The sequence below is a fragment of the Pipistrellus kuhlii genome, unplaced genomic scaffold, assembly GCF_014108245.1.
Source record: "Pipistrellus kuhlii isolate mPipKuh1 unplaced genomic scaffold, mPipKuh1.p scaffold_m20_p_2, whole genome shotgun sequence".
In the NCBI taxonomy this organism is placed as follows: Eukaryota; Metazoa; Chordata; class Mammalia; order Chiroptera; family Vespertilionidae; genus Pipistrellus; species Pipistrellus kuhlii.
This window is the reverse complement of record NW_023425515.1, coordinates 108,721,827-108,745,394: the sequence shown is the minus strand read 5'-3', so window position 1 is coordinate 108,745,394 and position 23,568 is coordinate 108,721,827. Positions and strand designations below refer to the sequence as shown.

The 23,568-nt window shown below is 43.6% G+C and overlaps 1 protein-coding gene across 22 annotated transcripts in view; it reads left to right on the top strand.

Annotated features, from left to right (window-relative positions):
* Window positions 1-23,568, top strand: part of SLC22A23 (solute carrier family 22 member 23) — a 171,410-nt gene that overhangs the window by 25,502 nt on the left and 122,340 nt on the right. For 10 of the 22 annotated variants that reach the window (XR_004989426.2, XR_006742123.1, XM_036446768.2 and 7 more), the window contains exons 2-3: window positions 14,650-14,753; window positions 19,159-19,313. The exons of 1 other annotated variant lie outside the window; for it this stretch is intronic. Coding sequence is in view for 18 of the 21 variants with exons in the window: in XM_036446768.2 (XP_036302661.1) it covers window positions 14,650-14,753; window positions 19,159-19,313 (259 nt within the window). In the remaining 3 variants the exon portion in view is untranslated. Of the gene's footprint in view, window positions 1-220; window positions 650-14,649; window positions 14,756-15,189; window positions 15,332-19,158; window positions 19,324-23,568 lie in introns of those variants that run through there. 11 more of the 22 variants (XR_004989427.2, XM_036446779.2, XM_036446782.2 and 8 more) reach the window with 5 other exon arrangements.

Below are 23,568 nucleotides of genomic sequence, written 5' to 3'. Positions count from 1 at the left end.
CCCCCCACTCCCACCCCACCCCCCTGCAAACACCCCCCCTCCACCACCACTCCGTTTCTGTTCTGGAGCTGGCTATGCACACAGGACGTACAACTAGTTAAATACCCCTTAGTTTGGAGCAGTTAAGGATAAGGTTCAATGAATAATGCAGATTCTCAAAGTCAAAACCCTTTTAAAACCAGTTTTATTATTCTAACAGGCAAATGTTACTTTCCAACAGACTTAAGCCCCCAAGGAGCTGCTTAAATGATTGACAAAATTAATGAATCATAATAACCTGTGCCAGTTACCACGTGAGTCATGTTCTTTACGTTATTTTGGACTCATAGCAAAGCTATTGAAGGTTTTGTGACTCCTCTATTACAGCTATTGCAACTGAGGTCCCCAGAGGCTAAATAACTTACCCTGGTCGTAAGACTGCCAAGGGAAAATGCCCAGGCTCCGACACTCAGTCCATCTGGGTTGGAATCTGCACTCTCACCACCATGCCCAGCTGCCCCCACAGTTGCACCTGGGCCCTGGGCCCCGCCCTTGGTCAGTCCCTAGATTCAGGCCTCCTCCAGGCTCTTGCTTCTCCATGACACCCTTCCTCAGAGGTGGTGGTGAGCTACAGTCCAGCCCAAGTGCAAAGAAGACAAAGACCAAACGGGTAAAAGTTCAAGAAATTGGGCTGCCCTCATGCTGGTCCATCTGTTGAGTTCAGTAGGCCAGGTGCTTTCTGTGTACCTTTGCAGCGGGCGGGTACTAGCTGTCCTTCAGGGAAAACTGGAAGTTGTATGGCTTCCAGTTTGAGTTGGACAAGGCAGACAACATTAGTTTGAAGAGGCCATTTTACTTCACATCATTCTTGTCCTTTCAAGATGGTTAGACTGGTTGGAACAGGAGGAAAACTGGTTTGGCTTCTCCGTTATTCTGATTCATAAGTTATAAAAGGGATGACTATTTGACACGAAGCCTGAGTTAGTCTCAATTAAAATGTTGAGATGATTTGAGGTTAGGAATTGGATGTTCACCTTACCATCGTGCTCAGCAGTAATTGCCTAGTAAGGCTTGCAGGGAGAGCCTCGCGTTCCTGTGCGGCAGGGTGACCTGTCCGGAGGTGAGATTTTCCATGGAAGCTGGGATAGAGCCACTGAGACTGGGGAGACAGCTCTGCCCACGCTTGGCTCAGCGGCATGCTCTGTTAGTTTGTGTCACTTCACCTCTCTGGTCTTCAGGTTCCTCATTCTTAATGTTAGGAGGTTGACCTTGACTTTTTCCAGCATTTCAGTACTAAAATTCTATAAAAAATAAGAGACAGTTACTTCACAAGTCATTTTTGTTTGGTCACATAACCATGAAATAACAGCAAGCCTGTCCCAGTTCTGGAACACTGTGCCTCCCTATGCATGAGTGTATTGAATACCTGGAGACAAATGCTGTGAGCTGTAACAGTTTAACATAAATCAGAGAATTGTTTCTATTTGCATGAACAAGGGCTGTTTCTGTGAGTTTATTGGGGGGGGGAGGGTGGTGGTAGTAAAGAACATGAGTTCTAATCAGACCTGGATTTATAATCTTCTACTTAAGCCATTTGACCTTGGACTAGTTGCTTCACCTCTCTCAGCCTCAGTTTCTTCACCTATAAAATGGACACACTGGTAATAATGCCTGTGTCACAGGCCTGTTGTGATAGCAGAATGAGAGAGCTTAGTCAAAATGGCTAGCAGACCATGGTAGGTACTTAACGAATCTTAGATTCCTTTCTTCTTAGAACAATGCCTAATTTATATAATAGATTTGTTTTATTAAAAGAGAATTATTCATTGTTTTAAATATATTTCTCTATTACCCAATATTCTGTTGGCTTTTATAATAAAACTAGAGTTATTTTTCTCTGGGGGAAAATTACTAGTAGTGAAAAGTTTGGCGGAAACATTTAAAAACTATATTGCCTATATAAATTTTGTATAATAATTATGTATGAATTATTTAAATTAAATTATAATCACAGAGAACAAAGAATTAAGAAGGTACTTGGCACAGTGAACCCAAGCAGACACAAAGAGCATTCGATTTGTGGGAGTGACAGTTTCTATAGGACACTCCCTTCCTTTGCACCTCCTCCTTGCAGATACTAGCTTAGGGACTAGGGATGTAGAAATCAGGCAAAGTCCCTTTCTTTGAGGAATGCAATTACTGGGTTGAAAAATTTCCTATGAAGGGTCAAAGGGTTTTGGCTTCATAGGCCATGTGATCTGTGTGACTCTACATAAGCAGTCAGGGACAATACGAAATAAATGAGTGTGGCTGTGTTCCAATAAAACTTTATTTACAAAACAGGGGCAGGGTCCTGTTTGGCCTGCAGACTGTAGTTTATTAACCTCCGGAGCCAGTGAAAGAGAGACTTGTACATAGTCAGCAATGATAGTATATTATGATAGTCTGGGTGTTTATCATGAGTACAGGATGCCATAGAAGTACAGAGAAGGCTCACCTGATCCAGCCTAGGAGGAAGAGAATCCCTCACCTGAGTTTATTAAACTTGATAGAAATATGAAAATGTATTCATTTGAATCTTTGTAATTTTGTACCTCTTTCCCTTTTCACTTAATTATAAATAAAAAAAGGCAATATATGCCATTGAAAGAAAAAAAATGCAAGAAAATCTGCCCTACTCTCATCCCTAGGTGATAAACAATGTTAAATAATTTTGGCTGAAATGCACTTTATCCTTTGAATAATCATTGATCCAGAAAAACTGGCGAGGGGCGGGGGAGCAGGGGGAAGGGGATGTGGACATTGTGGAGCAGATGTTGAAGAGCAATTCAGCAAAGGGCATGAGGCTCTTTGGGAGCTCATGAGCACTTTGGCATGGCTGGCTCGTGCAGGGTTGGCAAGCAGAGGGGCAGGCGTGTGGATGGGGGTTGACAGATGGAAGGGATGACTCAGATCATAATGGGAACGTAACAGGGCAGTGTTGAGTCCGAGCCTGCCAGTAGTGGGAAGGGATTGAGGCATTTGCTACTGGCAAGTGAAAGATGATTTTCCTCCTGCCTCTGAGTTCTTCCACAATTGATCACACCTGTGTGATTATTAATCTTTTCATTCCAAGGGTTTCCTGATCCTACTGTCAAAGTTCCCGATACTTGACTCCTTTCCAGATGAGTGGGATCATTTTAAATGTTAATATTATAGTCCAGTTTTGCTCATGTACTTTATTATACCAAAGGATATCCTCTATTAACACGTGGAACAACTTCTTAATTTTTTAAGTTAGAGTCTTCCAGTTACTTACTATAAATTAATGTGCTTGAAGCCTGTGCGTTGATTTCTCCTGAGAGCTTTAGTGGTTCCTCCCATTTAGTGCTTATAGCTGTGGGTTTTCTTTTTTCATTTTCCTTTTTTTTTTCCTTCTGATTTTGCAATAGGCTCCTTTACTTTATAAGGCTTACTTTAAATTCCCCTTTTTAGGGGTAGTTGGTGAGGGCCATTAGTAAAATATGACTTGCAGAAGTTGGAATGACTCTTTAAGATTTTTGTTGCTAGAAGGGCATTCATTGCTTATTATAATCTCTGCTGCCTGTGGGATATATTTTTAACCTCCCCAAATGCCATCAAGGGCAGTGTACCAAATGAATAACATTCAGTGATTTAAACTTCTGCTTAGAATTCTGGGTACCCTGTTTCCTTTAAGAAAGACTAAAGAAAAAACCCGAGAAATAACCCTATATCAGTTCCCTTGGCCTGTTTCTGTTTCCCTTTGAAATTGTCTTTGAAAGAGGTCTCTATTCCTTTAAAAAATGCTCAGATTCAGTAAGATGGGAAGCCCCCATGTCAACAACTCAAGCTGTAATTCCCATTTCAGCAAAGCCCAGCAGGCATAAGATTATTATGGAAGAAAAAAGAAACCTGACAGAGACCACTGTGAGAAGGGATCAGAATGAACCCAAAATTACTACATTAGTCGAAAAAGGGACCATGTGAAGTTCAAGAAATTTAACCAGCTTGAATGCTGTGGTTCTGGAGTGGGCTTTCTGCAAATGAGTGGGAATGCAGGTGCCGGTCAGGTGTGCCTCCCACCCAGCGTGAAGAGGTTGCAGTAGATTTTTGGTATAACTATTTTCCTCAATGTGCCATGTGTGTTTTGTTTGTTTGTTCGTTTGTTGTTGTTGTTTGTTGTTTTGTCACTAAGGGGGGGGGGGAAGTTGAGCAGCAATGAATAAAAAATGGAGATACAAAAAAACAACAACAAAACAACAACAACAACAACAACAACAAAATTATCCCAAAGTACCTGGCAAGGATATTCATTATGTCATTTTAGGAAGCTTGCAAGGATGCCAGCCTAACTGGCAGCTGTGTCGGCTACTGTTGAAAGTGGATCTTCTAAAACTGGAGGATGAGCTTAAGAGCAAAAAGCAGCGAATGATTTTCAAAATACATAGCATGGCTTACATTTTGATAGTCTTTTAGGAAGGAAAAAAAATCATATACCGATAGATAAGAACTACTGAAAAACACAGGGAGCATATCCTGCCTGAATGTTGATAAGCTAATTGTAGCTAATATGCTGCATCAGGCCTGTTTGTAGGGTGTTCCTTTTGTCTGTCTGTGACTAATCTTTTAGGGTGGACTTGTGCATGCGAGTGCCTGGGTGCGTGCGTGTTTGTCTGCATTTCTATCGCCTCCAGTTGAGAAATGCAAGGCGGGGGCGAAGCTGTGATATATAGAACAGTGGTTCATGAGAGGCTGCTGAAATGCTACTTTGGGGGAGGGAAGTGTTGCAGAAGATTGTTGACCCTATATTTCTCTAAATTTCTACCACTCATTCAGGAATTTTGTTTTACTTAAGCTTGGCATTCTACGGGTTATTATCCCCTTTGTAGTGCTGAGCAGAAGTGTATGGTCCTTTTATCTCAGCTGACTGTTCTTAGGTTGTTAACAGATGACTTGCACAGGGATGGGTAAACCCATTTGGTTTCTAATGGAACAAGCTTAAGTGAGGATCTCCACCACAAAAGGTGAAACTCGGGGAAGATTTTTTATTTAGTTCACCCCGCCTCCTTCCCCCTCCAAAAAAAATGTGTTTGCTTTAGTCAGTGTGCATAACATAAAGAAAATTCAGGCTATGAAGACTTGATTTGCTCCAAGTTGCTTCCCATACAAGCTTCCCCTAGGCCTGAGTTCTTCTTAAGATTGTGGTAAAATGCATATTCCTGAAAAGGCTGTTGTTTTTTATCTTTTTACTAGAAGCCCAGTTCACAAAATTTGTGCATGGGTAGGGTCCCTAGCAGCTGTAGGCTGCTGGCCAGGGCCTTCCTTTCCCAGCTGCCTGCTGCCTGCCTGGGCCTTCCTTTGTTCCGCACCGCCCCCTGGTGGTCAGCGCATGTCATAGCGAGGGACTAAACTCCCTGTCATTCGAACTCCCAAGGGGACACTTTGCATATTAGGCTTTTATATAGATGATTTTGTCTTAACACTCACAAACATCACTGCCTCCTATCACCGTAGGTATTTATGTTACTAGTATATTTGTCTATATATATTTCTCTCATTATAAGATTTATAAATGAATTGTAGAAAATTTGAAAAAGTTAAAACTATAAAACTTAGTCTTTTTTAAAAAAAATCTTTATTGTTGAGATTATTACAGATTTCCCTCTCCCCACCCCCATTGCTCTCCTTTACCCAGTTTCCACTCCACCCCAGGCCTTCTTCACCTTATTGTCTATGTCCATAGGTAATGCATATATGTATATAAAGTCTTTGTTTAATCTCTTCCTACTCTCTCCCCCCCCCCCCCCCCGCACTCCCCTTCTCTCTCAGAATCATCAGTCTGATCCATTTATATGCCTCTGATTCTATTTTATTCACCAGTTTATTCTGTTCATTAGATTTCTTATTCATTTTTATTTTTAGATTCAATTGTTGACAGGTATATTTTTGTTGACATTTTGTTGCTCATATTTTTTTATCTTTTTCTTCTTTTTCTTCTTTCTCTTCTTAAATAATACCCTTCAACATTTCATGTAATACTGGTTTGGTGATTATGAACTCCTTCAGCTTTTTCTTTTCTGTGAAACTCTTTATCTGATCTTCAATTCTAAATGATAGCTATGTTGAGTAATCTTGATTATAGGTCTTTGCTATTCATCACTTTGAATATTTCTTACCACTCCCTTCTGGCCTGCATAATTTCTGTTGAGAAGTCAGCAGGTAGTCATATGGGCATTTCCTTGTAGGTAACTAACTGCTTTTCAGATTCTCTCTTTGCCTTTAGCTTTTGGCATTTTAATTATGATGTGTCCTGGTGTGGTCCTCTTTGGGTTCCTCTTGTTTGGGACTCTCTGTGCTTGTTGGACTTGTAAGTCTATTTCTTTCACCAGGTAGGGGAAGTTTTCTGTCATTATTTCCTCAGAGATTTTCAATATCTTGCTCTATTTTTTTCTTCTGACACTCCTATAATGCAAATGTTGGTATGCTTGAAGTTGTCCCAGAGGCTCCTTGCACTGTCTTCATATTTTTGGATTCTTACTTCTTTTTGCTCTTCTGGTTGGGTGATTTTTGCATCCTCATATTTCAAAAATCATTGATTTAATTCTCAGAATCCTCTGCTGTTGAATCCCTGCCTATTATTCTTTATTTCAGTCAGTGTATGCTTAATTTCTGACTGGTTCTTTCCTTTTTTTTTTTTTTTATTTTTTTTTGGAGTTTTCTAGAAGATTCTTGAGTAAACTTATAACCATGGTTTTGAACTCTACATCCAAATTTGCTTTATTCCATTTCTTTTATTTGTGACATGGTTCTTTGTCTCTGAATTTTGGCTGCTTCCTTGTGTTTGTTTCTATGTATTGGGTGGAGCTGCTATATCTCTTTGGGTTGGTAGAGTGGCCTTGTGTAGTAAGTGTTCTATAGGGCCCAGTGGCTCAGCTCCCCAATCACCTGAGCTGGAAACTTTAGGTGCACCCTTTGTGGTAGTTGAGACTTCTTGTAGTTGAGACTTTATTGCCAATTTGTTCTGAGGACCAGCTGCAATTACAATGGAATAGCTGCTATGCAGGAGATACCCCTATGAAGCAGGACTTGCTTCAGTGGGCTTTGGTGCTCACTGAGTCTGCCCCTTGAATGTGTCACTTATGGATATGTAAAGTTGTAATCTGGTATGGTTTCACACTAACCACTGGGTACATTGGCTCTTGAGTCTCCAAGGAAGTGCAAAGTAACACTGCCTGGGGCCACCCAGCAGGAGCTACAGAGAGATCTTCAGATTCCTTCTCTTTGTATTGGGTTTGGAAGTGCCCAGAAGAGGCCCAGCTAGGAAGTAAGGCAGGCTGGTGCTGGTGCTGGATCTTAGGCATTTTATTGATAGGTGGGATCCTTGACCCAGCTGCAGCTTGTTTGAGATGTTTTAGCCTGAGAAAGGACAGACCATTCATATGCAAAACCTCCACACACAGCTTGGGTGGGATTGTAAATTGGATGAGGTAGGGTTTGCAGGGGTCTTCAAACTTCTCTCATTATGAGAATCACCTGGTGGAGTTGTTAAAACACAGATTCCCGGATCCCAACTATAAGAAGTGCTATCAGGAATCTGTGTTTTAACACCTCCACCAGGTGATTCTCATAATGAGAGAAGTTTGAAGACCCCTGGTTTAAGGGAATCACCAGGGCAGAGCAAACAGAATTGGCTGCCAGTCAGCCCTGGGGCTAGGTTGTTCCCAGCATAGGAACAAGGATCCCTGTAAGCACATCTATCTGGGAGAAAGCTGCTCCCAAGTTCCTGCCCTGATGCCAGACAATCCAGTTCCTCCTCATGTATGTCTGTGACTTCCAGAGCCTTTCGCTGGTGCTAGAGCTCAAAGGAATCAGGATCTTGTAAGTTCATTTCATGGTGCCAGCCTTTTAAGAGGAACAGCTAGGTCTCCAGCAGCCTCTGAGTCACTTAGCCCCAATCTGCACTGGTTTTTACAGCCCATAATTCTTACTGCCCATAAGGACTTCTTTCCCCAGCTCTGGGTCCCTGAGTTGGACCCCTTGCTCCTCATGGGTAGCCTCCAGAGAAATGATCTCCCTCCAATTAAAAAGGCGGCACACGCTGGTGCTGGACCAGCCCGTTCTGCACCTCCACACCTCCTACCAGTCTCAGTGCACTTTCTTCTTTACTTCTCTAGTTGTAGGACTTCCATTCAGTTTGCTTTCCAGTAGTTCTGGATGATGGTTGTTCCATATTTTTGTTGTAATTTTTATGTGGTTGTGGGAGGTGGCGAGTACAGGCATCTACCTAAGCTGCCATCTTCCACAAACCTCAAAACTCAGTCTTAATTCAACCCTCCAGAGACAATCACTTCAAATTTTTTTGAATGTTGTCTTTGGATTTCCCCTGCACCCGTAAACAACCATTTACTGCTTTCTTCTTCAGAAGCTTTCTCATTACATTTTATCATGAACATTTGCCTCAATCATTAGTTTTCAAAAACAAAATTTTAATGGCCTTACAGTAATGTTGGACATTTAGTTAAGTTCCCATTTTTTTCTCTTACAAGTTACAACTTGGACATTATTACACTGGGACCCCTGTGGGCATCTGATAATTTCCTTGGGGAAAGTTCCATGAAAGGGAATTGCTGAGTAAGGAGTGCTCACTCTTTAAAATAATGTCAAGCATATTGCCAATTGCCTTTCAAAAACTCAATGCTGAGTTTATATTCCAAGCACAGATTTGTACCTCTTTGTTTCGCCTGCATCTTTGGGAAATTAAAAAAAAAAAAAAAAAAAAAAAAAAGGAATGTTGTGTTCTGATTTTCATTAGTAGAATTGAGGATTTCCCAAGTATTTTTTAGCCATTTATATTTTGAATGTCTGGGTGCTTTACTTATTTCTAGTTTGAATATTAGTCTATATTGTTATGTAAATACTTATTAAATATGAATGATATTAACCCTTTGGATATTGAAAGGGAGGAAAAATTCCTTTTTTCCTTTCCCCTCCTAGGTTCTGTAGCTGGGATCCTGAAAATTAGACTGATGACAAACAAGTGAACAAGAGAAAGCTTATTCATAGGTGTATTTAGAATGTACAAACTTGGGCTTATATAGCATCTTAACAAAAGAAAATAAATCTGTAGAGAAGTAATAAGACAGAGGAAAGGGAGTTTAGGCTTTTAGGGGCAGCAAACTTGGAAAGATAAATATATGAGGAAAAATAATGGAAAATAATGGTCATTTTAGTAAGATTGTTTGCAGACCCATCTCAGGACTGACTCCATCATCTTGGCCATAAAATTTCCCCAGGAGCCGGGATGATGGCAGCCCTCGCTTCTCAGAGTGTCTGCTCTTAGTCAGATAAGCAAAGCTTTGAGGAGGCTTCTTTCAGCATCTGTTGACACTCATTTGCCTCCAGTTCAAATCATCCTTATGCCACAGTGGCATCTTTTGGGCTGGTACATTCTGATCCCCTACAATATATTTTACAAATTTGGGACTTTATTATTTTGTTTATGGTATTTTTGATGCATGGATTTTAAAAATGATTAACATGAATAATAATTAAGTAGTCACAGTTAAACTATTATAAAATCTATCAGTATTTCCTTAGGTAGTTTTTTCACCTTAGTGTTTATCTTTAGGAATTCCAGCTCCACTTCAAAATTGAATAAGGAATGTTTCTTTTCAATGGTTTTTTTTTTTTTTTAAATATATATTTTATTGATTTCATAGAGGAAAGGAGAAGGAGAGAAAGATAGAAACATCAATGATGAGAGAGAATCATTTATCAGCTGCCTTCTGCTTACACCCCCTCTCCCCCCACTGGGGATTGAGCCCACAACCCAGGCATGTGCCCTGACCAGGAATCAAACCATGACCGCCTGGTTCATAGGTTGACGCTCAACTACTGAGCCACACTGGCTGGGCTACATTGTTTTTCTTTTGTTCTCTGTTTTTATGTTCTTGTTTTTACAGTTTAGTTTATCATAGTATTATTGCTGAAAATAAGGTTATTTTTTTTTATCTCCCATTTATTTTCCATCTTCATTGGAATTTTCATTAGTTTTCTTGATGAATATTTCTCTTCTCTGGCAAGTCAAGCCATTAGGCTATTGTTTTGAAAATTGATAAATTTTATTTACTTTAGTGCATCCTTAAATATATATGGGTAAAGAAAAATCTACCAGGTTACCTGTAACCTCTGCCTTTTTAATTTTTTTTTTAATGGAACATGTGCAACTAAATATGAGAACGCCTTTAGGGTTAATTTTCTAATTGTGCAGTCTTGGCTCATAAGCCTCATGTGGCATCACCATAGACATCCCTGGTCTTCAAACAATGGCAAAGAAAACAAGCCTATGATTATGAAATGGTGCTGAGACTTTAAGGATTTTATGATCTTGTTAGAACTGTTGATGAAGTGTTAACGTGCCTAATTAGAGGACTTTTCTTTGTTCTGCAGGGAATGGATTAGAGGAAGGCCAGAGTTAATGCATGGAGACTCTGGTATTAGTTTAGGAAGGGGGGATGGTGACATCCAGTTCTGCAAACCCCATCCCTAGGAAATTTAATTAGGGAGTAGGATTCAATTTGCAGATAACAGATACCATACTAGACATTGAAGGAGATAAGGATCAAACACAGGGGAATCATGCTCACTACAATGCAGGAGCAGCTGAGGGTGCAACCTCTGAAAGGACTCTTAGGAGAACTCCCTAGACTGGCCTGCCTGTGAAACTGAGTCACAGCCAGGAGTCTAGGGACCCAGGGACCACTGTTTAACCTCTGGCTCCAAGGTCATACCTTAGCCACCTCCAAACCAAGTCCTCCTGCCAGATCTGAGCAGCCGAATGGATGTCCCACTTATCCCCTGCTTCACACGCTTCCTAATTCAAGTCATCCCAAAAATTAGAACTAGGTTGTGCACTGAAAGTTATTTTGGGTTGTGCAGCTGATTGGCAGAACCTACATCACATTTAAAACCTTAGTTATAAGGGAGGCTCGAAGTGGTGTTTTTGTGGTTTTTTGTTATTGTTTTTGTTTTTGTTTTTGGGGGGTGTTAGCCTCCCAGCCCCACACCTGGAGAATGGTGAGTGAACCTTTTTCTTGCCCATGAAGCAGACTATCCTGGTGCGGGAGTGTGTGAAAGGGAGAGTTCCTGCAAGTGGTGACTGAGTGTTGGGGAGAGGGGATGAAGAGATGGGTAATGTCAGAGACCAAACTAGCTGTACTGAGTCCTGTTTTTTGCACGTTTTAGATGTTTTAACATCCCTCAGGCTTTGCTTGTGAAATGACCAATTGCCATAGTGGAGCAAGCAAATTTTGAGAGCAAGTTCATCTCGAAGCTTCCTCATACTTCTGAGATTCCTTTGAAGATAATATGTCTTAAGTATATTTTCTTTTCTCAGTACATTTTTTTAAGTACAGAAGTAGAAGTCAAACAGAAGATGTTGTCTCAAGGGTGCCACCAGCCCCCTCTCAGGCTGTGGAATGTGCCTGGGGTGGCCCTGCAGGCTGTAAGGGTGCTGTGATGGGCAGAGCCGCAGGCATGAGGAGCCTCACCTTGGGGAACCTGTTGGGCCTGCAGTGAGTTTGCTCTTAGACTCCGGTATGCCTCCTACTTCTGTGCCTGACTGAGGGGTTAATGCACCTATCACAAGCCGATCGGGATTCCTGGCCCCGCCCCCAGACCTAAGCAGGTGCCTGAGAACTCCTCTAGCAAGGCTTTCCCTGCCAGCCTGTCTCTCTCAGCATTTTCCCTTCCCACTTTAGTGTTGTCCATTGGTTAAGGTGCATTGCAGAGGCCAGCGAACTTCTGATTTGGCAGCACCTAAATTGGGTCTTGGCTGCCCACAGCCAGTCAGGTAGAGTTGCTATTCAGGTGGCTGGGTTCACTGCAGTGTTGGCAATTTCCCCCACCTCTCTGATCCTATTATAAAACCCTGGCTTCCTGGCATCTAATAGAAGCATGATGTGCTTCTTTGTATCTATCCCTTAACCTCAAGTAAACTCACCTGCTGGGTGGAGAGCTGAGCCCGTGACTCCCTGCCACAGAGCCAGCAGCTGGTGTCCTCCCTTTTCAGGAGCCAGCTGGGACCAGGTGTGCCCCTCTTCTGCCAAGAATGTGCCAGGCTGAGGCACAGGCAGGTGTGGTGTGATTGCGATATTGTGATTACAGGTGTGGTAGCACCTCCTCTCCCAGGTTAGCCAGCTGTGCTGATAGGTATAGCTCTTGCTCTGAAAGACTTTGTGGGCAGGTTCCTGGGCTGGGCAGCAAGGAGAGAAACCAACTCAGATGGCCTCAGTGTGTAAACCCAACTCGGAAGCACACTCTCCAGTTAGGGTGCTACAACTCGCAGTGCAGGCAGAGCCTGCATTCCTGAAAGGGTTGATTATTAAGAATATGTTTTCTCCTAGAAGTAATATACACATGAATGTTGGTTCTCCAGATGTGCCATCAAAAGCCCACTTAACTCATAGTCTATTTTCACAATTCTGCATTTGCAGCACAAAACAATAACCAGTGTACTGTACAGAGTCACCCAGGGTCGGCTGCATGCTGCAGCTGAACCCAGCCCAGGCCTGCAAAACTCAGTCTTTGGCTTCAGAGTGGCAGGAAATGGCAGGGCAGGGCCGTGGTGATCAGACCTGAGCAGGCCTCAGATTCACCTGGAGGGCTAGAATTTGCATCTCTGTCACATTCCCAGGTGGCGCTGATGCTGCTGTCTCACCACCTTTGAAGAGCACTGGGAGAGATGTGGGAGGAAGTTACCCACCTAAAGAAGTCCTGTATTTGAATTGCAAATGACAAGATTCTGTGTGCCCAGCGGTGCCCCACTCCCCAGTTATCCACTATAAATGAGGCTCTCAGTCCGTCTGTCAGTCTGTGCCCGCATTCCCTTTCTTCCTGAGCCTGGTGTTGGCCGTTGCTCTGGAAACCGATGGTAGAGGAGTTAGTCACTTTCCTAAAGTCTCTGGAAAGTCGGCCATACCTTGGGGACATCAGTGAGCAAGTGTGTGTCCCAAAGGGTGCAGGTACACCGTGACAGGCGCCTGCCTTCTTGCTCTGTCTGGGCCAGGTGCCTTTCTCCACAGTCTGCGCCGAAGTCCAGCTTTTCCCGAAGCCCATGGAAGCTGAGATCCACAGCTGAGGACTCCTGGGGGCTCCATCAGGTTTTCCAGAAATTGACCTGAGCTTACCATGCCCTTTAAGGATTTCCTACATTATACTCTGGGTCTCAAGACAGATAGACCAGGGGGAGATATTGAAGAAGGCAGAGCTAAGATCAGATCTCAGCCCAGCCTTCCACACAGCCTATGCCACCCCCACGAATCCTGCTTTTGCTTCCACAACTCCCTCTGTCTGACAGTCCCCACGGCCTTACCCATCCTGCACCTCCCCAGCTTTCTGCTTCACTCCCCCTCTCCACTGACCTGAGTGACTAATCTTCCCAGGGCTGGAAGCTTTAGCCACTTCTTTCCCCAAGACGGAGGGTGACACGGGTGGTGCCACCGGCAGAGGCTCCCCATCTGCCCTTTGAGCCCCACGCAGACGGCTGTGGATCCCGTGCTGTATGCTCACGGGGGCTCCCCTGGGACACACACCAGTTCCAGGGAATAAACATGGGCTTCTCTCCTGTGTCTGCGAAAGAAGGAAAGACAATCGGAGGATTATTTTGTTTGTTTATTAAATACCGTATTTTTCGGACCATAAGACGCACTGGACCATAAGATGCACCAGTTTTTAGAGAAGGGAAATGAAGAAAAGAAGATTCTGAAACAAATAGTGTCCTAAAATATTTTATGTGCATTAAAACCCAACATCACAGTCATAAACACATGTAATCAACCCTGTAAAGTAAACAGCAGCATTTAGAACCATTTTAGAGCCGGGCAAGCACACAGAGACCACACAGAGCCGGGCAAGTAAAAAAACTTTTTTTTTAAAGTATATGTGTAGGCTATATTTGGACCATAAGACGCAGGGACTTTCTCCCCCCACATCTGGGGGGAAAAAAGTGCATCTTATGGTCCGAAAAATACGGTAACAACAACACGTAGTTTCAAAAATAGTTTATATGTTTCACTTACTGATTGATCAGCTTTCTCTCCAGGTGAAGCAGATAGCTTTAGAGTGGAATATGGAAAAACACGACATGTTTACAAGCAAAATAATAGGGATGCTTAAAGTTGATACCTGGACACCTGCTATTAGCCCTTTTTATTTTTGGCTACTTAGGAAGTTTGGGGGGGATGAAAACACAAAAACTGCTTTTAATTTCCTCATGTCATTATCACACCTGGTGTAAAAAGTTGGCGGGGCCTTCCCGCCTGCCGGGCCCTTCCCACTCGCAGGTGCTGGTGGCCAGGAACGCAGCCTCCGAGCTGCTCCCGGCCTTCGGGTGACCTTCCCAGGTGACCTGAAACAGAAGGAGCACCATCCCCAGGTTTCACGGGGGCACTTACTGCAGGCCTTCATAATCTGCCTCAGCCTAACGCATTACACTGCCTGCTGTGGGCAAATTTACTTCTCATTTTGGGGTTTTCCTAAACACTGAAGAGCCACCTAATGGTATATGTGGCGTCACGGCCCTCACCACAGTTATGTTTGCCCTTGTGATTGACTAGGACTGGCACCTGTGTATGCTTCTCTCTGATCTGTTTTTTATTTGCCCCTCTCTAGTGGGATCTTGTGTGCGATAATGCCTGGAAGGTCCATATCGCTAAGTTCTCCTTACTGGTTGGATTAATCTTTGGCTACCTAATAACTGGATGCATTGCTGACTGGTGAGTACCAAAGTGCCCACACACAAACCTTGGGAAGCCACTGCGAGACTTTGCTGGCTAAAGAGGAGTGGTCAGTGTTAGAGGGTGCTATTGTCTTTTCTCTGCCCCGATGTGATGTTAGTGCCGGAACAGGAACTGAAGCCATCACCTGGAGAATTCACAATGAAAAGAATTACCAATGCCCTAGCAGTCCCTTGTGAAGTGAGAATTTAAATTCACTGCAATTCTTTAGCTGCAAGAATGTGGCAAAGCCAGCCAGCGGCCTGCAGCCCTCTTTCCTACTGACAGTGTTTCGATAGGAAGAGATGGAGGATGGAGGCCCAGGGCTTTCTGGGTTGAGCCCCGATGGCTTGGATGTATAAGACGCATCAAAAAATGGGGAGAGAAGGACCTAGTGAACTTATCAGGTCACACCTCAAAATGTCCCACAGACACATTTAGAGAGGGACAGACACTCCTGAAGTTGGCTTGGCCGGGAGATGCCTCTGTGGGGTCCATGGGGAGCCGGGCCTGGAGAAGCGGCAGCATTTGGGTAACAAACAGATGGGCATCGCAGGCAGAGGCAGGGCAGTGACCAGGTGAGAATGAATATGCTTTGCCTGGATGGGTGAGGAGGCCTGAGGGCTGGAGCAGAGTGCATGGTGCAGAATGAAGTGATGAGGTTGGTGAGGAGGGCGGGGGAGGTGTAGCAGAGATGGAAATGATAATAATAATAGCAACAGTGTTAGCAACTGAGAGGTACTGACTGATGACTTTTGCCGGGCACTGTGCTAAGTATTTCCACATGTGAAGATATTCCATCTTCACAGCACCCTGTTCGGAAGGTACTGTTGTCACCTCTGTCTCAGAGTGGGAAAACAGAAGCCCAGACGTTTAAGTAAAATCCCCCAGTGCACTCAGCTTTCAGGTTGGAGAGGCAGGATTTGGGGCTAAGTCCCCTGGCTCAGAGCCTGCCTCTTTTCGAGTGTGCTGCCACTGTGTCTCAGGCTTCCTACGGTCACAAGGGCAACGGCAGCAGTGACACGTCTGAGTAGGGAGGCAGCTGCCCAGTGTTGACAGGGTTTCAAGTAATGTGACTACTCAGAGAGAGAGGCGTGGGCTAGCTATTCCCCTCAATGTTCCTTTGTCGGTCAAGGAGCTGTTGTGTGTGGGTGGGGAATAAGGTCGTCTTGGGCCAGTAACATAAGAATGATACAGAGCAAACTCCTTCTGCCTGTGCCTCCCCATGGAGCCCTTTCCCTTTGGGCCGGTTTAGCTGAGAAAGCTGGCCAGCGGAAGCCCCCAGGAGTTTGGATACCACTTTCAAGTTCTGGACATTTCTTCCTAAAAGCTAGCATCTATTTGAGAGTTCCTGGCATTAACATGTGTGACTTCCTATGTGTTCAGAATTTGCTTAATCGTGATTTGTCAATGTTTCTTAAGGACACATTCCCTGGGGACAGTAACAGAGAAGCTGTGAGTGAAGAGGCCTCTGGAAAGCTGTGCACGGCCACTGGGGGCTGGCAGGTGGGGCAAGCTCAGGGGCTTTCTCCTAACCAAATACTAGAGCTTAATGGTTTTCAGAGTAAACTGGATGGATCGAAACGATACTCCAATGTTTTAACCACAAGGACTTTTATTTCCCTAATGGGCATTAAAATTGGTTAGGAAGATACACTCATGTAATTCACATCACTTCTTCCTAAAGAAACACAGACTGGACTTGGATTCCAGTTTCCTTGTTCAGTGAATTTATAGGTAAAGCAGATATGGGCCTGTACTAATATCCGTCTGTAACGGGGTTTAGCTTACTTAGGGCTGGTTTTGTGAATTCTTCTCACAAGCACAGGCTGTTTGGCCTCCCTGAACACACACCAGGCCTGGGGACAAAAAGCAGAAGCGTTTGGTCCTCCTTCAGGAGCAGCAACCAGTCGATGTTGCAGACTCGCTTTGCCGAGGCCCGGGGGTGGGTGGGGTGCCGTGGGTGATGGAGAGACAGGGAGTGCTCTGTGCCATGGCTCTTTGAGCATTTGAGTGGGCCTCAGTTGCACTTGGAAAGTTTGGTGTTTTTCACTCTTAGTTATTTAGTTTTGGCACCGTGCTCCCTGCGAGAGCCTCGCTGAAAAGGAAACGGACACGTGTAGAGGGAACTGCAGATTCACAGCTGGCCCAAGTCACGGCAAGTTGAGGAAGTTGTCCGAGCCGGGGTGCGCTCTCTGACTGCTGTCAGCACATAAAATGTGAAGTGGTGCACTTTGTCCTTTAAGAAGTTACTGTTCCCGCACATGTTTTATGTGGGAACGTACATCACTTGTTTCAGGAAGTGCTAGTTTAGATGTTCTAGGAGACAGCTGAGGTGGTGAAGTGGCCAAATGACACCCCTCCCCCCATGGCTAGTTCTTATGCTAAACATTTGCATTCTCACCCCAGGAGCCCTTACCCCTTGCCCTCTAGCTCCTGGCAGATCCCCTTTGCCAGGAAAGGTAACATATTCCCAGCTCCAGTATTTAGGGTGTGGATATACTTGGGGGCCATTATTTGCTCAGCACAGGGCCTCGCTGATAAAGCCCTCCGTGTCTCTGCCTTACCAACTTAGGGGTGTGGTTTTATCCCTCATCCTGCATGGGGTTCTGCCCAGGGAAGCCAGTCCACACTAAAACTCCAGGGGTTCTGACTGACACTTGTTGACCATTTGCTAGATCACTTGCATAATTGATAATTGCATAATTGACTTATCCCTGACAGCAAGCCCATTAGGTTGGCACTGAGCAGCTGTTCCTAAGGAAACAGGAGGCCGGTTCGGACAAGTGTGGTCTTTCTCGTGACCGTGTATGTAGTTTATACGTGGTGGGCCTGGATAAACGACCAACGGCTCTGACTGTGAAGATCATATGTGCCCCACAGTTCCTAATTGTAATTTTATTCACTGACTTAGCAATCATTTCGAAGGGAGAGATTTAAATAGTTTACACAAGTAAGAAAAAGATCGAGGATCTCTTCTAAAGCATCAGAACATTGTTATTGATCTCATAGCTCGGCCTCATTTCACTAAACTAAAGTGACTACGGGAAATGTTAGAAGCCTAAAAAATTCTGAATGAAATTGTGTCCTCTAGCACCCACCCCCCTCCAAATTTTCTGGAAATTATATTCATCTCCTTCATAGCCATGTGTTACTGAGCATTGCTGTTGCTTTAACAGCTTTATTGAGAGATAATTTACATATCATAAAGCTCACCCTTTTTAAGTGCACAATCCAGTGAGTTTTAGTATATTTACAGAATTATGCAATCATCACCACACTCCAAAACATTTCTACCACCTTAAACAGGAGTCACCTGCTCATCCTCATTCATTCCTCATTCTCACCCCCAGCCCTAGGCAATCACGAATCTACTCTCTGTTTTTCTCTATTTGCCTTTTCTGGGCATCCTACTTTTATGTAGATGCCTTTTTATAAGCACATATAGGCTAATTCAAGGCATTAGCTACTCTCCAGGTATTTGGGCTGCCAGGCTTCTTCCTTTGGCAAATAGAATTTCTCTCCACTTTCTCTGTGAGCTATTCTTCTGGTTCAAGCTGGTTGGGTTATATTAATTTCTATGATTTTTTTCCTCCCTACTAAATATTATAGATGAAGGAAAACCTGGAAGGCTAGGAAGAGAGGAGAGAAGAACTAGTTTCCTTCCATTCCCATAGACCCCTCTGCCCCCCTGCGGACCTCTCAGCCACACCTAGGAGCACATCACACCTAGTAGTAGCCGATCTGGCCTGGCTCTGTAATCTGCCAGTCTAGTTTTTTTTTTCCTGAAAACCTTCCACCCCTTGCTGCCTGGTGAGCTTCACTTTCAGGTTCACACCCATTATTTAAAGTCCAAACTATCTTAGTTTATTTTAAGTTTAGTTTAAAAATGACTTCTCATCATAAAGTTGAAACACACCAGCAGCTGGCATGGCCCTAGTAGGCTGTGTGAGGTCAGACACCTAACTCTTTTCCAGCCCTGACTAAGGAGATGAAGCCACTCCACTCAGTGTCTGTTGACTTTGGTGCCAGGTCCAAAGGTCAGTGATTTCTCAGGACGTTTTATGCTGGGTGTGTCGAGGTTTACATTTGGGGAGTTGTTATTGATTTTGTTACTCTTGCCTTGAATTACCCTCCTATTCACTCAAAAATAGACTTACCAACAGGATTTGGGTTCCTGTTTCAATTCGATGATGCAGTAGCTGTTCAATCTATGCCCTTTTTCTGCACAGTGAGGGGGTTGGGCTACGTTTTCCCCAAGGGCCTCTCTATCCCTAGATATGCCACAGGGGTCTGGACAGTAGGAAGTGCTCATTCAGCATCTATTGAGCATCTGCTGGGTTTTCGAGGCTGGCATCACGGCCCTGTGTAATGATGACTCCTGCCATTTCCTCTCTGTGCACAGGGTCGGCCGGCGGCCTGTGCTGCTCTGTTCCATCATCTTCATTCTGATCTTTGGCCTGACCGTGGCCCTGTCCGTGAATGTGACGATGTTCAGCACACTCAGGTTCTTCGAAGGATTCTGCCTGGCTGGAATAATCCTCACCTTGTATGCATTACGTAAGTAGGAGTCTTCCCGCCCAGTCTTGAAGAAATTGGCGGAAGTGTTTCTGGCGCCTGTGTGGTTCCGCGAAGGGGCTCTCTGTGCTGGTGGTTTGGGATGGTAGTCTTTTGGAAGCACAAACTTGAATGGCCTCAACTGCTGAGAAGAAGCTTTCCCAGGTAATGTTATCAACACCCAGTCTCTCCTGGTCTCCGGCATGGGCCCAGGGCACACCAAAGGACCCGAGGGCTATGTAATTGCTTGGAGAAGCAGGAATCAGCCCACAGCTGGTGTGGAGGGGGGTTTTGCTTTCTTCCAGAATTTTCTGTGTTAATGTTCTGTGCACTTTCAAGTTCAGGACATCATTAGGCATCGCTGTGCTTGGTTCCAGAAAAATATACCCACCACTGTTACCCTTTCTTCTGGGCTCAATGTTTTAATTGCCTCTTTAAGAGTTTTTCTTCCAGCCCTGGCTGGGTAGCTCAGTGGGTTAGAGCATCATCCTAATACAACAAGGTTGTGGGTTTGAGCCCCTGTCAGGGCATATACAGGAAGCAACCAATGACTACATAAATAAGTGGAACAACAAATTAATGTTTCTCTCTCCCCCTTTCTCTTAAAAAATGTTTTTAAAGAATTTTTCTTACTGGTACCTTTTTTTTTTTAATAAGGCTGTGCAGAGTTCGAATTCTTATGTGCCTGCATATGGCTTTAATGTTCTGGACTCAAATCCCATGTATTGGTGCTAGAATAGTAAATGACAGTATTTGTTAGTATTTGTTCTTTTTAGAGTGAAGAAAAATTTTCCTCCATTAATTCCTCATGTTTGTTGGACATATTAACTCCTCCATCCAATCTGGTTATGTTTTACTTCTTTGAAGTTGGTGTTTTCTAGAACACAGCTACAAACTCCTACAAAGGAAGAAGGTTTTTGGCATAAATATTTTTACTTATTTTCTAGTTTAATGCTTTCTAATCACCTGGTGGAAAGAACTGTTAGGAATAATGTAAAATGATTTACACTATGTTTTGTCTTTTTCTTTCCCTTTAACTACATGGGCAGGAGTCAGTTATAGATTACGTAGCATTTTCCAGTGAGGTCAAATAGCATATCATTAGCATATTATGCTTTGATTGGTTGAACAGACAACCAGACACTTAGCATATTAGGCTTTTATTATATAGGATAGAAATATAATCAATTTGTAACATAGATAGTGTTAGAGTCACAGAGAATCAATGGGCATAGAGGAAGTCTACAGGTATATTCTCTGAATCCACAGTCAGCGGTTTTGTCATCTCCTCCCAACACTGAACTGTTTCCAGACCATTTGCATTTATTTTGGAACCCTTGCTTCTTAGAGGGTTCTTTAGGAATATATATGTTCAGGGTCAGTGGGTCATGGTCATGGCTGTTTGGAGGTTTTGTTTCTTTGAACAGCATGAATTTCCAGTGAAATTCCTGTGCTGTTCTCTGACCTTGTCTACCCATCGGTCTGTGCAGAGGAGCAGCTTCCTCACCTTTTAAAAAAAATGTTTTTACTGATTTTTTTTTTAGAGACAAGGGAAGAAAGAGGGATAGAGAGATAAAAATGTCGACGAGAAACATCAATTGGCTGTCCTCCTGTATGCCCCCTACTGGGGATCCAGTCTACAACCCAGGCATGTGCCCTGACCAGGAATCAAACCATAACCATGCCCTCTTGGTTCCTGGGTTAACACTCAACCACTGAGCAACACAGGCCAGGTTCCCCACCCTTTTCTTGAGGAGACTCCAGGCCCTGCTCTCAGACACTCATCTGAGATGCATCTGTGCAGGTTTATGAGGCTCCTGGCTCTCACAGGAATCCAGAATAGCTGTGCTTCAGATACTTTGCAGAGAGTGTAACATCTGCCTACTACACGAGTATCAGACTTGGAGAGAATATCAAGCAAAGATGACCTATCGGTTTTATCTTGCATGCCAACTGCTCATGATAGATTCAGATGGCTAGGGAGCCCGGGGAGCTCAGGGAGCAGGAGGGAACACCTTGATCCATTAGCCACATCTGCGTGGGAGAAGGAAGGAGGGTGGGTGGGCTGCCTGGACCTGATACTCACCTTCTGCACAGATCCTCCCTGAACTCAGCCAGACCAGAAGAGCATCCCCCTGAACTACATCATTTCAGCCTCACACAGAATCATTTTACTGACTTGTGTTGTGATATCATGCCATTGGCTCTGTGAAAGTTGTTGTTATAGTTACTATAAAAATGAAGCTAAGGCTGTGTGTGTGTGTGTGTGTGTGTGTGTGTGTGTGTCTGTTTTCTTCAGGAGATTACATAGTAAGCTCTTTATAGTAGGAAGTTCTCTTTCCTTTCAGAACCATACAAAGAATGTGCTTACCCTTGAAAATTGCTGTGCTTTTGTCTCATAGGCACAGAATCATCGGCAGGCACCTGCAAACTTTTTTTCTGTAAAAAGCCAGTTAGTAACTATTTTAGGCTTTGCAGGTCTCTGTTACAACAACTCAGCTCTACTATTGTACCATGATTGCAGCCATAAATAACATGTAAGTGATCAGGTGTGGCTGTATTCTAATAAAACTTTATTTGCAGAAATAAATGGTGGGACAGATTTGACCAATAGGCTTTGCTGTTTCAGCTACCAATGTAAGCAAGTCTCTCTTCCCTTTGACTGCTATGAAGCTTACAAAGCTCTGAGTCTGATCTGGCATGTGAGTGGGCCTGATAGGTTGAGCTTTAAATCAGGCCTTAAAATTTCATCTAAACTTTCCTACTTTTCCCCCTTTTCCCACTTCCTGTCTTTAAATAGAAGTGTTATTTTATTTATGTATTTGTAAAAGCAGTCTTAAGTTTTTTTCCTGAAATAAAGCAAGGAATAAATAGTTATTGTTTTTCTTAGATTGGAATTACAAATGAAACATCATGATAAATACTATATCAATGAACAAAATTCCAAGCATCAACCAGTGGCCCACTGACTGAGCTAATACAATATCTGGTATAGCAAAATTAAAATAAAGCAAAAGGACATAAACGATTACTTGGAGTTCACTGAGATAATGTTTAAGCAATATAAATAAGGGGCCAATGATTGAGAGATGGCAGGGGAGAATCAAAGAGAGGCCATAACGTTGGGCAGGCAGGACTGGGGAAGGATGTGGTGCTCACTGGCCGGGGGCAGCCCGTCTCTGTCAATCCTAGGTCAGGACACTGTGTGATGGAAAGTTAAGAGGCCAGCTCCCAGTCATAGGGCAGATGACTGAATCTCCAGATCAGTGTGCTTGTTAGCATTTTATACAAGAGTAGTCTATGGGCTTAGTTAATGTTTAAGAATTTGTTTTGCTTAAAGGAAATTATTGATAATTTCTGTCATAGGGTTGAAGTATTTCTTGACTATAAAGGGAAGTTTTAAACTTTTGGGCATTGATTGTTTGGAAAATACATTTTTAATGGTCCGGACTTTTTCTACTCCTTCATGTGGTTTTCATCTCACCGAGTGTGCTGGAAAGGCCTGCACTTCCTCAGAGAGAACTGGATGTCATTCCTTTTTTCATCTTGCAGGTGCTTGGCAATGCACACAGGGAAAGTAATGATTTTTGCAGATTCCTGTTTCTTGTGTAGCCTGCAGTGTGGGTGGACTCTGAGTTTTAAGAAATGCTGCTGACATAGGAAAGTTTTCTGCTTTATAGGCAAGGATTTCTCATGCTTTGGAATTTTTCAAAGGTACATTCTGGTTACATACTCTCTCCTTTAAACTTTTGTTTCCTTCAAGTCAACATAGGAGCACGTGGTTGCTGGCTGGGACATATTGGATCTTCCCCAGGAGCCTTTACATGGAGGCAGAGCGCACACTGTCCCCAGCCAGAGAGAACAAGGGAACTGAGAGAGTGTGAGTAGGGCTGCAGTCTGTTTCCTGCCTGCCTCTGAGGCCACCGGAGACACTGAAATAGAGAACACACTTGGGCTTCATCAGTAGCTTAATTGTATCCCTTAGCCTCTGAGCAACAACAACAAAAAGGATAGAAAATCTTAGCTGGGCAAGGGGCAAGGAACTACAGACCCAGGAAAGAGGAACTGAACACTTAATTGTTTATGAAAATAAAAGTCTTATCAAAGACTAAAGAAGAGGCAGATTTCAATCAAGGCAGACATGGTTTTTCTTTTTGAAGCTCAGATCATAACATTATGGACAGGGTAACACAGCATTGTTTAAGATGTGACTTTCAACAGAGGCCAGTGAGAGATTGCTTTTTAATCTGATTTGATG